Source organism: Equus asinus, chromosome X (genome assembly GCF_041296235.1).
Source record: "Equus asinus isolate D_3611 breed Donkey chromosome X, EquAss-T2T_v2, whole genome shotgun sequence".
Taxonomy (NCBI): Eukaryota; Metazoa; Chordata; class Mammalia; order Perissodactyla; family Equidae; genus Equus; species Equus asinus.
This window is the reverse complement of record NC_091820.1, coordinates 124050727-124066656: the sequence shown is the minus strand read 5'-3', so window position 1 is coordinate 124066656 and position 15930 is coordinate 124050727. Positions and strand designations below refer to the sequence as shown.

Below are 15930 nucleotides of genomic sequence, written 5' to 3'. Positions count from 1 at the left end.
TATTTTATATGTGGGATGCCTGCCACGGCCTGGCTTGATGAGTGGTGTGTAGGTCTGTGCCCGGGATCTGAACCAGCGCATCCTGGGTCACTGAAGCAGAGGATGTGAACTTAACTGGGCTGCTCCCAGTCTTGTACCATTTCGGAAAGCACATTATATGACTTTAAACAGTGATGAGAAAGGGGCAAATTCCTCTCCTCCAAATTGGTATATCTTACTTGTTTAACTCATTCTATCTCACCACTGTTGAATACACTGGACCTTGCTCTACTGTACTATAAGTAACAGCAATAGTGCTGCTCGGCATCATATGTGATCTTTGTACCTGGCACTGTTGCCAAGAGGAGCAAATGAACATGGAGTGTGGGAATGCATATGCAGAAACACTTATAATTAAATGTTACTATCCAAATCCTACCACTTGTTGCAGGCATACACACAAAAATACAGATGTTTTAGAACTTTTTAACAGACTATAAACTATAGGTAATGTAAAGACTGGAACATAAATAACATTATACCATTCTGCTTTGATCATAATATGCATGCATATGAACTTGTGGGTTCTTCCTCTTTGTCATCTTTATTTAAAAACATTCTGGAGACCTATAACACCTCAAAGTCCACATGATCAAATCTAAACTCACTTTGACCCACCAAATCTGAGTCTCTTCTTATGTTGTCTATGTCAGTAAATAATATTACCATCTCCCCAGTTCACTGAACAGAAACCTGGACACCATCTTTAACCCCTTCTTCTTCTTCACCCAACACCCAATCATTCACCAAGTTCCATAATTTCTACTTCCTACATATCTTTTGAATCAGTCCTTTTCTCTCCATCATCAGTGATACAATCCTAGTCCAGAATATTCTCCTCTGTAAGGTGGATGACTAAGGATGCCTGCTTCCAGTCTTCCCATTGTTACAGTAGCCTGAGTGACCTACACAATGCAACTCGGTGTCCATCCCTCCCCTACTCAAGGACCTCCAGTGGCCCCTGATAAGAAAGCATAAGTGCTCAGCAAGGCTGACAACGTTCTTCAGGACCTGGCCCCTGCTTCTCTCTCCAGGCTCTTTGACACCACTCTGGCTCCTCCGCTCCTCCTCTGTGCCCCTCCCACTGCAGCAGGAGCTCTTCGTATATGCAGAGCTCTCTACCCCACTCAGCCTTGCGCAGGCTGTCCATTCCGCCCAGAGCCTTCTCCCCTCCCCACTCCCAGCACTCAGCAGGCTTACTCCAATTCATCCTAGCGGTTCCAGTGCAGATCTCCCTTCCCCTCTCAGGACGTCCTCCCTCTCTGCCAAAAGCTGGTTAGGTGGCCCTCCTAGGGGCTCCCATAGCATCCTACTCCCTCCAACACGTTGTTTTACAGTCCTATTTACATCTCGTCTGGAGGACCTACAGTCCCATTTACAGATTGAACGGTCCACAGGAGTTGAAGGTCCAGGATGCCTGGGACTGATCTGCTGCCTTGCGTCCTGCCCAATCCCCAGGGTCTGGCGCAGTGCCTGGCTCTTAATAGGTGCTCATGTATATTGGTTGAATGAATGAATGCTAAGATGTGGAGAGGGACTTGGTTCCTAAGCCCTGGCACTGAGCTAGTTACAGATCAACCAGGCATCTACAGTTTGTAACGGGGACTGTTCTCAATATGTTCATTTTTTATGTCTCTTTCATTTTCTCAGTATTTCACAGTGTCTTGAATGTGTGGACATGTTGAAGCTATGCCTGAGAGAGTTAGGAGAGAGGTTTCTGGCCACCCTCGGGCCAAAGCTTTAATGGGCGGGGATGGGGGGCAGTGGTGGGAGGGTGTTGGGTAGAGGCAGGGATCACTGCTGGCAACATAAGAACATCCCCAAAGGAAGTGAAACAGAGGAACACAACAACTACGCAGTCCAGCTGCCTTTCTCCACCTGGACTTTCTCCTTCTAGTAGTAACCCCTGTAGTGTCTGGAGCAGTGGTTCTCAAAGTTTAGTATGTACAGCACTTACCTGGAGAGCTTGTTAACAATGCAACCCAGGTGATCCTGACTTGCGCAGTCTGCTGACTACACCTGGAGAAACACTGTTCCAAGTTTGGATGAAATGAGATAGGTATCTCCCTTATACTGTGGGAATTAAATCCTCTGAAAGGAACTGAAGTGAGGATACTAATAAACTATCAAGTTTGAATGTAGCTCTTATGCTATAAAAACAACTGAGGCCCTTGGGACCCACCGGATCACAGACCCCATTGATTAAAATTTGCAGGGGAAATGAATCCACATCCAGAGCATCCAAACTCCCACAGTTTCCCTGTATAACATTCTGGATCAAAGGCCTCTTGAGGTAGAGAGGATTCCGGAAAGATGGCAGAGCAGGAAGCACCTCTCTCCCCACCTAGACAATAATTACATTGGCAGAATCTGTCTGATGTAATTGTTTTGGAAATCTAGAGTCTATTGAGGCCTTGCAACTTCCAGTGGAAGGCTTGGATGGTAAATTGTGGTTATTTTTGGTCAATTTCAGCTCTAAACACAGCAGCACCTACCTATCCCACAACCCCAGCCCTGTGGCAGGCAGCTGTGCACGTGTTCCTGGAGCCACTTGCGCACAGCTTGTGGGAGCCAGGGTGGGCAAAAAGGACCCACTACGCTAAGTATCAGGGATCTGGGCTCTGATCACTGATTGCTGCTTTTTATCATAGAGCTGCAGACAAAGAGGTGGTGGCTATTGTTGTTATACCTCCCCCCATTGCTGCAAGCCCTTTCCCCTCCTACTGAAGTGACTTCCAGGAGATTTAAAGTGTCAGCAACCTTTTCTCCTCTTTAATTTTTCTCTTTTTCTGCTTTTTGGACCAGACATTGAAGACTAGGACATTCAAAAGCAGCTCAATATATGGGCAAACAGAAAATGACCATGCATGCCTAGGGAAAGGTGCAGGCTCAGAAAAGACCAGAGAAGACCTTAAGTTTATACCTTGGTCTGATCTTTGGCACAGACATAGCCTACAACAATCAAAAAACTAAATAATAAATACAAATGATAACAAAAAAGCAGCAAACCTTGGGGGAGGGAGAGAATCTGATTCCCAGAGTTACCACATTATTATAGTCAAATGTCCAATTTTCATCAAAAACCCCACAAGTCACACAAAGAAACAAGAAAGTATAGCCCATTCAAAGGAAAAAAAAATCAACAGAAACTCTCTGAAAAAGAACTGATGGAAAATCTATTAGGTAAAGACTTAAAAGAAACTATTTTAAAGATGCTCAAAGAACTAAAGGAAGATATGGGAAAGTAAAGAAAATGATGTATGAATAAATGAAAATATCAGTAAAGATATGGAAAACCTAAAAAGAAACCAATAATAAATTCTGGAGTTGAAAAGTACAATAATCGAGATGTAAAATTCAGTATAGGGATTCAAAGCTGATTTGAGCAGGCAGGAGAAATAATCAGCAAATCTGAAGATAGGACAATGTAAATGATTGAGTCTGAGGAAGAGAAATAAGAAAAGATCGAAGAAAAGTGAACAGAGCCGAAGGGACCTATGGGACAGCATCAAAACGACCAACATATACATTGTAAGAATCCCAGATGCAGAAGAGAGAGAAAGGGGCAGAGAGAATATATGAAGAAATAATGGCTGACAACTTCCCAAATTTGATGAAAGAGATGAATACAATCATCCACAAAGTTTGACAAACTCCAAGTAAGATGAACTCAAAGAGATCACACCAGGACACATTATAATCAAACCTGAAAAAGCCAAAGACAGAGAGAGGATCTTGAAAACAGTAGAGAGAAGAAACACATCATGTACTAGGGAATTTTAATAAGAAAGTCAGCAGATTTCTCATCAGAAACCATAGAGGCCAGAAGGCAGTGAGCTGATATATTCAAAGTGCTAAAAGAAATAAACTGTCAACCAAGGATCCTATATCCAGCAAAACTGTCCTTCAAAGTGAAGGAGAAATTAAGACATTCCCAGATAAACAAAAGCTTGAGGGTGTTCATTACCATTACACCTGCCCTGCAAGAAATACTCAAGGGAATCCTGCAGGATGAAATAAAAACAACACTGGACAGTAACTTGAAGCCCTATGAAGAAATAAAGATCTCAATGAAGGTAAATAGGTGGGCAATTATAAAAGCTACTGTTACTGTAACAATGGTTTCTAATTCCTCTTTTTGTCTTCTATATGATTTAAGTGACTAATACATTTTTAAAAACATAATTATTAGTCTAAAAGCTAGTATTATTGTAACTTGTTTGTAACTCCACATTTTCTTTTCCACATAATTTAAGAGACTAATGCATTTAAAATAATTAGTAGTTTATGTTTGGGGGCACATAATGTATAAAGATGTAATTCTGTGATATCAACAACAGAAGAAGTGGGGATGGAGCTGTAAAGGAGAGGAGCTTTAGGATGTTATTGTAGTTAAGATGTTATAAAATTCAAATTAGCGTTATAAATTCAGGCTGTCAAATGTAATCCCCATGGTAACCACAAAGAAAATACATTCAAAGGGAAATGAGAAGGGACTTAAGCATTTCACTACAAAAAATCAACTAGACACAAAAGAAGACAGTAATGCACAAAATGAGGGACAAAAAAAGCTATAAGGCACGTAGAAAACAGCAAAAATGACAGAAGTAAGTTTCTCCCTATCAGTAATTACTTTAAATGTAAATAGGTTAAACTCCAATCAGAAGACAGAGCTTGACAGAATGGATAAAAACACATGATCTAACTACATGCTGTTTACAAGAGACTCACTTTATATCCAAAGACACAAACAGATTGAAAATGAAAGGGTGGAAAAAGATATTCCATGCAAAGAGTAACCAAAAGAGAACAGAGGTGGCTATACTAATATCAGACAAAACAGACTTTAAATCAAAAAAAAGTTACAAGAGACAAAGAAGGACATTATATATTAATAAAAGGTCCAGCCCCACGGCCGAGTGGTTAAGTTTGCATGCTCCACTGCAGGTGGCCCGGTGTTTCGCTGGTTCGAATCCTGGGCGTGTATATGGCACCACTCATTGAGCCATGCTCAGGCGGCGTCCCACATGCCACAACTAGAAGGACCCACAACTAAAATATACAACTGTGTACTAGGGGACCTTGGGGAGAAAAAGGGAAAAAAAATCTTAAAAAAAAGGTCCAATACAACAAGAGACGTAACAGTTATAAACATTTTCACACCTAATAACAGACCATCAAAATATATGAAGGAAAAACTGACAGGAATGATGGGAGAAATAGGTAGTTCTATAATAATACTCAGAGACTTCAATACTCCATTTTCAATAACTGGCAGAACAACTAGTTAGAAGATAAGTAAGGAAACAGAGGACCTAAACAACACAATAAGCCAACTAGATCTAATGGACATTTACAGAAGACTCAACCCAACAACAACAGCATTCTTCTCAAGTGCACATGGGACATTTTCCAGGCTATAGACAATATGTTAGGCCACAAATTAGTCTCAATAGACTTAAAAAGATAGATATCATACAAAGTATCTACTCTGACCACAATGGGCTGAAGTTAGAAATCAGTAACAGAAGGAAAACTGGAAAATTGACAAATTTGTGAAAATTAAATATTACATTTATAAACAACCAATGGATCAAAGAAATCACAAGAAAAATTAGAAATACTTAGAGATGAATGAAAATGAAAACAAAACACACCAAAACTTATGGGACACAGTGAATGTAGTGCTAAGAAGGAAATTTATAGCTATAAATACTTACATTAATAAACAAGAAAGATCCCAAAACAACAACATAACTTTACAACTTAAGGAACGAGTAGGAAAAGAAGAAAACTAAACCCAAAGTTAGCAAAAGGAAGGAAACAATAAAGATTAGGAAGAGATAAACAAAACAGAGACTAGAAAAACAGAAAATCAATGAAACCAAAAGCTGGTTCTTTGAAAAGATCAACAATGTTGATGAATCTTTAGCTAGGTGGACTAAGAAAAAAAGAGAAGGCTCAGATTACTAAAATCAAAATTAAAATGGAGATATTACCAATGACTCTACATACAAAATGCATTATAAGAGAGTACTATGAACAATTGAACACCAACAAATTGGACAACCTAAATGAAATGGATAAATTACAGAAATACAAAACCTACGAAGATTAAATCATGAAGAAATACAAAAATCTGAATAGACCTATAACTAGTAGGAGATCAAATCAGTAATAAAAAATCTCCTGACAAAGAAAAGCCCTGGACCTATTAGCTTCATTGGTGGATTCTACTAAACATTTAGAGAAGAACTAATATCAATCCTTCTCAAACCTTTACAAAAAATCAAAGAGGAAGAAACACTGCCTAATTCATTCTCTGAGACCACCATTACCCTGATACTAAAACCAGAAAAAGACTATAAGAAAAGAACATGCAAAAATCCTCAACAAAATACTAGCAAACCGAATTCAGCAGCACATTAAAAGGATTATACACCATCATCAAGTAGTATGTGTTCCTGGAATGCAAGGATGTTTCAACATATGAAAATCAAGCAATGTAATATACCACATTAACAGAATGAAAGAAAAAACCTGACATGATCACCTCAATTGATGCAGAAAAAGCATTTGACAAAATTCAACATCCTTTCATGATAAAAACACTCAACAAAATAGGAATAGAAGGAAATTACCTCCACAAAATGAAAACCACATATGAAAAACCCACAGGAACATCATACTCAATGGTGAAAGACTGAAAGCTTTTCCTATAAGATCAGGAAGGCAAGGATGCCTGCTTTGGCTGTTTGTACTCAACACAGTCCTGGAAGTTCTAGCCAGAGCAATTAGGCAAGAAAAAGAAGTAAAAGGTATTCAATGGAAAGGAAGAAGTAAAATGACCTCTATTGGCAGATTATCCGACTTAATATGTAGAAAACCCTAAAGATTCCCTTAAAAAACCATTAGAATTAATAAATGAATTCAGCAAAGTACCAGGATACAGAATAAACAGAAACCAGTTCCATTTCTATACACTAACAATGGACAATGAATAATTCTGGAAATTGTGAAAACAATTCCATTTACAGTAGCACCAAAAAGAATAAAATACTTAGGAATTAAACAAGTAGGTGAAAGACTTGTACAATAAAATTTACAAAACATTGGTAAAAGAAATTAAAGAAGACATAAATGGAAACACATCCCATGTTCATGGATTGGAAGACTTAATATTATTAGGATGTTAATACTACCCAAAGTGATCTACAGATTCAATGCAAGGTCTATCAAAATTCCAATGACATTTTTCGCAGAAATAGAAAAACCCATCCTAAAATTCACATAGAATCTCCAGGAACCCTGAATAGACAAAACAGTCTTGAAAAGGAAGAACATAGCTAGAGGACTCACACTTTCTGATTTCAAAACTTACTACAAAGTTACAGTAATCAAAACTGCTTGGTACTAGCATAAAGACCAGCATACAGACCAACGGAATAGAACAGACAGCCCAGAAATAAACCTTCACATATATGGTGAAATGATTTTTAACAAAGGTACCACAATCATTCAGTGGATAAAAGACAGTCTTTTCAACAAACGGTGCTGGAAAAACTGAATATGCATGTGCAAAAGAAGGAAGTTGGACCCTTACCTGATACCATACACAGAAATTAACTCAAAATGGATCAAAGACCTAAAAGTAAGACCTAAAATTATAAACCTCTTAGAAGAAAATACAGGACAAAACTTCATGATATTGGATTTCGCAGTGATTTCTTGGATATTCACCAAAAGCACAGGCAACAAAAGAAAAGGTAGATGCAGAGTACTTCATGAAAATTTTAAAAATCTGTTCATCAAAAGACAATATTGGGGCCAGTCCCATGACATATTTAAGTTCAGCACACTCTGCTTTGGAAGCCTGGGTTTGAGGGTTTGGATCCCCGGTGTGGACCAACATCACTCATCAGCCATGCTGTGGTGGCGACCCACATATAAAGTGGAGGAAGACTGACACAGATGTTAGCTCAGGGCTAATCTTCCTCAGGAAAAAAAAAAGAATATCAACAGAGTAAAAATTCAACCTACTGAATGTGAAAAATACTTGCAAATCATATATCTGATAAAGGATTAATATCCAGAATATATAGAGAACTTTCAAATTCAACAACCACAAAAAACAACCTGATTTGAAAATGTGCAAAGGACTTGAACAGACATTCTTCAAACAAGATACACAAATGGTCAATAAGCAGATGAAAAGATGTTCAACATCACTAATCATTTGGGAAATGCAAATCAAAAGTACAATGAGATACCACTTCACAGACATTAGGATGACTACTATCAAAAAAACAGAAAGTTACAAGTGTTGACAAGGATATGGAGAAATTGGAAAGCTTGTACACTGCTGGTGGGAATGTAAAATGGCACAGCTGCTGTGGAAAATAGTCTGGCAGTTCCTCAAAAAATTAAAAACAATTACTATATGATCCAGCAATTCCACTTCTGGTTGTATACCCAAAAGAAGTAAAAGCAGGGTCTCAAAAAGACATCTGTACACCCATGTTCATAAGAAACATTATTCACAATAGTTAAAACGTAAAAGCAACCTAAGTATACATTTACAGAAAATGGATGAGCAAAAGGTGGTATATACACACAATGGAAGAAGACTATCCAGCCTTTAAAAGGATGGAAATTCTGACATGCTACAACATGTTGAAGACATTACACTAAGTGAAATAAGTCAGTCTCAAAGACAAAGACCGTATGATTCCATTTACATGAGGTACATAGAGCAGTCGTGTTCATTGAGACAAAGTTTAATGGTGGTGGCCAGGTGCTGGGCAGAGGAGGTGGGAATGGGCAATTATTGTTAAAATTAGTATAGAGTTTCAGTTTTACAAGATAAAAATAGCTATGGAGCTGGATGGTGGTGTTTTCACAACATTATGAATGTATTAAATACCACTGAACTGTACATGTAAAAACGGTTAAGATGGCAAATCTTAGGTTATGTGTATTTTACCACAATAAAAAAATTGAAAAGAGAAAAATAGGCTTCTTGAACAGGGTGATTAGAGTAGGGGGGGTTTTAATCCCGTTCTTTCTAACATGCCCTGTTCCAGCCATTCCTAGAGAGACAGTCCCTCCTCTTACTCTCTGTCAGACTGATCCGTTTCCAAGGGGGAATCAGTGTTTCTAACCCAACCCCAACTTTGGAGAACTCTTGAGCTCTCAAAACAGAGAGCAGAGAGAGGAAAGAAAGCCCTTGCCTTACCAGGGTCCAGAAAGGGCTGGCACGCCCCAGCAGCACCGAAGCCCAGCTCCTGTGGCCCTGCCTGTGGCATCCACGCCTCTGCCACTGGGGCCTCGGGGCCAGGTCCCATGACTTGTAGGGGAGGTGACTCCAGGTGGATGTCTGGTGGCATGTGTGCCGTCCCCACTGGTGCCAGTTCTTCCAACAGCATTTCCTGCCTGTCGATCTGGGGAAATGCCAGAACCGATCACTCTGGAGTCTAGACAGCACTGCCCAGCAGCAATATAATGTGAGCTACCCATGTCATTGTAAATTTTCCAGTGGTCATATAGAAAAAAAAGCAACAAGTGAAGTCAATCTTCATAATATGCATTGTTTAACCCAACATATCTAATATATCATAATTTCAGAATGTAATCGATTTAAACAATCATTAATGACATATTTCACCCACTTTACTTTTCATATGAAGCCTGCTGAACATGGCGTGCGTTTTATACTTACAGCATATCCAATTTGGATGGGCCACATTTCATCGCTCATGAGCCACACTTGGCTGGTGGCTACTGTGCTGGGCAGTGCAAGACTAGACCATACGGAGAGGAAATCTTATATCGTAAGCCAAACAAGAAGACAGAGAAAGGAAGGGAAACCACAAATTCTTTCCATCCGAGGGGGCAGGGACCTTTGGAAGAGTCCTGTTCAGACAGGCTAAGGGCAGAGCCCCACCAGCACACGAGACGGCAGAGCGCCTAATGCCCAACCTCCCTTCTCCCAAAGATCTGCCCTGGGCCCAGCCCCAAACAGGATTCACTCGGTGCTTCTGAACAGAGGACAGAGCCACTGTCCCCGTGGGGCGCTGTGGCTACAATGGCAGCCGGTGGCTATCAGAGTCTAGCGGGAAGACATGGGAGTCTACGTATTTCACAGCACAGAGTTGTTCCAGGTCCCTACCAATTTTGGAATGTCCCCCTCAAACAGTCACGTGGGTAAAAGAACCTGTCAAGAACTTCACCCTGGCTGTCATATAAAAACAAAATAATTTTGCATAATTTAGCATGACTTGAATTTTCTAGGAAAGCACTACTTTGGAAATCAAAGAGACACTATCCTACCTACTGTCCAGATTTACCAAGACTTGTTTGCCACTTGGGAAAATCCCATGACCAGCAGCCACACCGCTCAGAGTTTGGAGCTGCGACCGTCTGAACTTCGGGCCGTGGGCCTCACAGCGCGCGTGCGCATAGAGGGAGCATCTGACAGCTCGCGAGGTTCGCTGCTGCGGTCCAGCCCAAACACGTGCACGCTGAAATGCTTACTAGTTTATAATAAACCACCTGCCTTCTCCTTATATTCCTTCTAGACTCTACTTGACTCAGGGTTGGCAAACTTTTTTTCTAAAGAGCCAGATAGTAAATATTCTAGGCTTTGTGGGTCATGTTGGTCTGTTGCCTATTCTTTTTTTTTTTTTTAACAACACTTTACAAAGGAAGTAACCATTATTAGCTCATAGGCTATATAAAAACAGGTCTTGGGCTGCATTTGGCCCAAAGAGCACTTATTCTATTGATGTTTTTGATTTTATGTATGTAGGTAGATTACATTACCTATAAATTTCATTTTAGGATAGTCAAGGGGACATAACCACATATTTGTTATAGAAGAGGAGTTGGGTTTAATAGTTGAGAATCACTGAAACATATGCTGACTCCATCAGAAGGAAAAAATGGAAATCACTGTGGGGAAATCTTGCGGCACAAGGACAACATGGCTCATCTAGTACCAGATGTCCCTGCTCATTCTTTTGGTTTAATTACCAAGATCCAAAACTCGTTTCTCACCTGCTGCTCTGGTATCTCAAGTTCTCTCTGTAAGTCTTCTATGAGGGACACAACTCTTTCTCTATTCTCTGGGCAGTGCTCCCTCACCCAGGTCTCTATCTCCGTGGGCAGAATGGTTAGGAATTGCTCCAACACTAGCAGCTCCAGGATTTGCTCCTTCGAACGCATCTTTGGCTTCAGCCACTGACAGCAGAGCTCCCAGAGTTTGTTGAAAGCTTCGTGGGGCCCGGCTGCTTCTTTGTACTGGAACTGCCGGAAGCGCTGGCGGAAGACTTCACAGTCAGTATCGTACTCTTGAAACACCGAGCCCTGATTCAAGGAGGCCTGGATGGCACACCCCAGGGCCACCGCCATCGCCCCTTCCAGCAGTGTACACCTTATGCGGGGCCTGAAGTCTCAGATTGCAACTGGTTTCTTTGTGTAATTGTGGGGCAGGGAGCCACCTACAGCTGAGGACAGGGCAAAAGGAGAGAGGAGAGGCAGCAGTGGTTACCAGAGGGCATACTTAGCTCTCTTAATTGCTCAATTTTCACCAAAGCCCTAAAGCTGCAGATTGTCAAGTTGGTGGTGGGTTTGAGTATATGACAAAAGCCATGGACGCCCTTCCTGGAAAAACCAAAAGATTCAGAAAATGTCCAAGCCCATCCAGGGACCCTCTAGCACTGCGCTGTCCAATATGGTAGCCACTAGACCCACGTGGACCTGGCTAAAATAAAAATTCCGCTCCTACGCACGTTTCCAGCGCTCGACAGCCCGCAGGGCAGAGGGTTCTGTGGGCAGCTCTGCTCTAGAACTTACCCCCCCCCCCCCCACCCACCCAGCAGGGCTGAGAAGCCCAGCCCCTAAGGAGGACCCAGCACGCTGGGCAGGCCCGCAGCCCCACGCCCAGTCTAAGCCTGGATGGCCTGTGTTTCTGAATACAGGCAGGCACAGAAGAAGCGGAGCAGCAACACTCATAACCCCGGTGAATAAGCCTGGACGTCCATCCAGCCTCGGGGAACCCTGAGTCTCCTTCACCCACGGCCCCTCAGCCAGAGCCATGCCTGGCAAAGGCCGCAAATCCTCAACCCCTCATTGTTCTCCCCTCGAGGTGTGCGCAGTTCAGCCGACATCACCGTGCCCCTCATCCTGCTGTAGCCTCCCAAGAGGCTTTCTCAGGAGAAAAATCCGTGGCAGCAGGGCGGGCCACCAGGAATGTGGTCTGCGTCAGTAACGAAGGACACTTCTCAGGTTCATCAGGCCGGGAGCAGGCGCTGCTCTAAGCCTGCTTGTCTACTAGTTCATGGAGCCCTCACCCCGTGGTAGGAGGTGGGCACTAGCATCATGCCCGGAATACAGAGGAGGGCGCAGAGGGGTGAGGATTAGGAGGACTGGATCACTTGTCCCAGGTCACAGAGCAAATGCCAGAGGGACGTGGTGACGAGGCCAGACTCCATAGATTCCTGCCATGCCCATGTCTACAAACATCCAAGCATTCTTAGCACAATCTCTGAGGTCACAGAGGCGGTCACAGACATGTCTCCACAAGTCTCCAGACGAGGCCCTGCCTACGTGCTATGGGGCCTCTCTCCCTGTACTTGTCCACCCGGCTCATGTTCCTGTCCTCTTTCCTGGGGGGATCAAGAAAAAAATACTCAGGACGCTTCCCATTGAGTCATCCCAAATGGACACTGTCCCCCTACCACCCTTTCTCTTGATGGTAGCCGGAACTTTAGGGGCAGACGGATGGAGGGGTGATAACCTGCAAGGCGCATGACCCTGACACCCAGGGCTTCTGTCCGTCACATGAGAATAATCATAGCATCTATTTCACAAAATTTCCTGCGGCGCAGCCCATCGTCTGGAGAGCGGACAGCAGTGTGCCTGGGACAGAGCAAGTGCTCAAGAAATGCTCCTGGGGACTCATTCCTAGGCAGCTTCTCTTTCCCTTGCCAGGCACCTGACCGTCGCTGGAGGGCAGCCAGGAACCGTGTGGCTTTTGGCTGTCACCCTCCGTTACCCCCTCCTGCCTCACAGCTGGGCAGCCCTCCGCCGACTGACCCCAACCTTCCACCACGTCTCCCGGGGAGTCGACCTGATCCTCCGGGTTTCCCTCCGTGGGCCCTTCCAGATGAAAACTCCACTCCACCCCGGGCTGGTGGCTTCTCCCCAAACCCTCCTGAATGAAGCCGCGCTCCCAGGGCCCATGGATAAGGAGCTGTGTGAAAAGAGGGCACTCGGGGAGAGAAACGGGGACGAAAACCTGAAAGCTCTCAAAGACGGTGTGAAATCGGATGCCAGGGGTGCAGGCGCGGCCCCATCGCGCCCCTGGGTGAAGATGTCAGTCCGCCCGAGGGGGTGGTCCCAGGTCCCGACGACCCCCGGGAAGGCCTGGCTGGATCGCAGGGAGAAGCAGCGGGGGCCCGGGCCGGACAGGGGCCTGCCGCCCTTCGTACCTTCCCGCGCCCGCCGCCAGCTCAGGGCTGGATGCGGCCAGTTCGTGGAGCAGGAGTGGGACCAGAGCCCCGCTACCCGCGCCCGCGCCCGCGCCCGCGCCCGCGCCCCAGGGACGGCCACGCCCTCTGGCCGCTCCGGGACTCACCGCCTCGGCGCCCACGGCTCTCCCAGGCTCACCGAGTGCAGCTGCCCAGGGCGCAGGCGCGCAGCTGCGCTGCAAACTACATCTCCCAGCAGCCCCCTTGCCACCCGGCCAGACGTCTGGGCCCAGAAGGATGCTGACGTGGGAAGGGCTGGGCATTTCCTTAGCTTCCACCAGGCCTCAAGCTATTTTGGAAGCGATCCTATTTCCGGTCCTAGGCGCTTCTAGATCCCAGAGGATTGGGTGGGGTGTGCCCTGATCTTGATCCTAGCGAGGACTTCTCTCCCATCAGCTCTAGAGTAACCGGAGCTGGTGGGGACGTCCTTTAAATCTTTTATTATTGGGTCAGTGATTCTCAAACCTCTCTGTGTAGGAAGAATTTCTTGGGAGAGCTTGTTAAAAATTCAGATTTCTGGGCCCCACCCCGACACTCTGACGCACTGGATTTCTGATGAGCTAGGGAATTCGCATTTTAATAAGCTTTCCTAGGGATTATGATTCTGATCTTCTCCTCTCGGGTTACAGTGGCCTTGAGGTACCTTTGTATTTTCTTCTTTTAAACAACCGAGCTTCCACCTTTCTACCCCACCTAGCTACATCCATGTCCGCCAGTAGCCGCCACCAGAAGGCTCTTGGGTTTTGGGGCTCGCCCGATAGCCCCGCCTCTTGTCTTCCAATTGGTCCGTCGTTGGTCCCGCCCCTGGAGTCAAATTTTCCCTTGTGGGTGGTCCGCGGTGAGCCGTGCTAGGCGAGGTGCAATGCTGTCATTCAGGAAAGGTAGTCCTCACATTGGTCCCGAGCTAGTACTGTTGTTCTTTGGACGCCAAACTTTAGTGCTGGTACTTCCTGCATGGGACCAAGACCTAGTCTTACGTGGATCTGGGACAGAAAGGAGAGAGTTGCCTGCAACTGTGCCTCCCAGAGGCCCTCATGGAGTTGAGACGAGGGGGCAGGCGGCTCTCTGTCCTGAACCCATAGAGGCCAAGGCACTGGAGACAGCTCTGCTTGGACTGGAGTTAGGCTCATGAGCTGAGACTTGGAGCCCCAGGCACGCCGACTCCTGCGGATGCTGTTTATTGTCGCACCCGGCGCTGGAAGCCTTCGCCGGCTGTTGTGGCGGGTTTCAGGGCCAAGGTGGTCGTGGAGCCTGACGGTGGCTTCTGGCCCAGGCTCCCAGAAGCAAAAAGGGCTCGGCTCCTGATTGTGAAACCAGAGGAGTTCCTGCGCCTGGAGCCAGGCTGCCCAACTGACGGCCCAGTGTGAAGGCCTCCCACCTGCGCTTCTGTGGGTTCTGTCGCTTGTTCCCAGGAAACACTCAGGTGATTCCTGGAGCTTTACCATGGGTGGGTCTCTCAGGCCTGACATTCTCACCATGAAGCAGATCTTAGAGCTACTGGTGTAGGAGCGGTTCCTGACCATCTTGTCCCTGGAGAGCCACAGCAGGGTGCAGAAGCTGCGTACGCAGAGCTGCGAAGAAGCTGTGACTCATTTAGAGTCTAAGCAGAGAGAACTTGCGAGACTGAGACAATAAGTGAGTGAGAGAGAGAGAGGGAGAGAGAGGGGTTGTTATCTATGGTTTGCTTGGTTCCAAAGACGGACATCATGGAGTCTTAGTTCCCCATTCGGATTTTCTTGATTGCCCCGAGCAGACCTCACATGGGCGAGTGACTTTGTGGAGTTTAGTCTGGAACGTCCATCCTCCAGATTCTCCCCCAGCGCACAGTGAGCCGTGAAGAGCGCCCGTTTCCACCGGAGGCAGCGTTGCTGCTGCAATAGTTACTGTCCGCGCTGGAGCGCGAACTAAGGGCTTCAAATCCCGGCTCTTGTTCGCTGCCCACCAGCTATGGGACTTTGGGCAAGTTATTCTTCCTCCTCGGGCCTCAATTTCCTTGTTGGTAAAATGGCTTCTGGGATGGTTTTGAGGATTAAAGGGAGAGCAGCGTGTACGTTTTGATCACACTGCCGCCATGATCATACTGCTGGCACACAGTGATTAAAGCCGTTAGCTGTTGTTGTATTGGGGTCAGCAGTCTGGTCTCCTCTGCAGCGCTGGGTCTCAGGTAATGGTGAACTTAGAAAACCCATTTGGCACTGAGGTTCGAGGTCACTGGCCCCAGGGCCCCCCAGGTTAGCTTATCTAGCAGTGAGGAACGGAGCATCTGGGAAAGAGGAGAGAGGGAAAGGGGGAGTGAAGTACTTCAGAAGATCTAGGGGGGAAAGCCGTGCCCTGGGGGGGACCCTCTCCCCACACTCTCCAC

At 45.1% G+C, this 15930-nt stretch overlaps 1 protein-coding gene across 3 annotated transcripts in view; it reads right to left on the bottom strand.

Moving 5' to 3' along the window:
- Positions 1–13762, bottom strand: part of ZNF449 (zinc finger protein 449) — a 30484-nt gene extending 16722 nt beyond the window's left edge. The window contains exons 1-3 of one of the 3 annotated variants that reach the window (XM_044763867.2): positions 13676–13762; positions 11095–11543; positions 9275–9479 (exon numbers count right to left, since the gene is read on the bottom strand). In XM_044763867.2, coding sequence (XP_044619802.1) covers positions 9275–9479; positions 11095–11448 — 559 coding nt within the window. In that variant the 5' untranslated portion in view covers positions 11449–11543; positions 13676–13762. The other 2 variants (XM_070502418.1, XM_044763868.2) reach the window with 2 other exon arrangements.
- Between the last annotated feature and the right edge of the window lie 2168 nt (positions 13763–15930).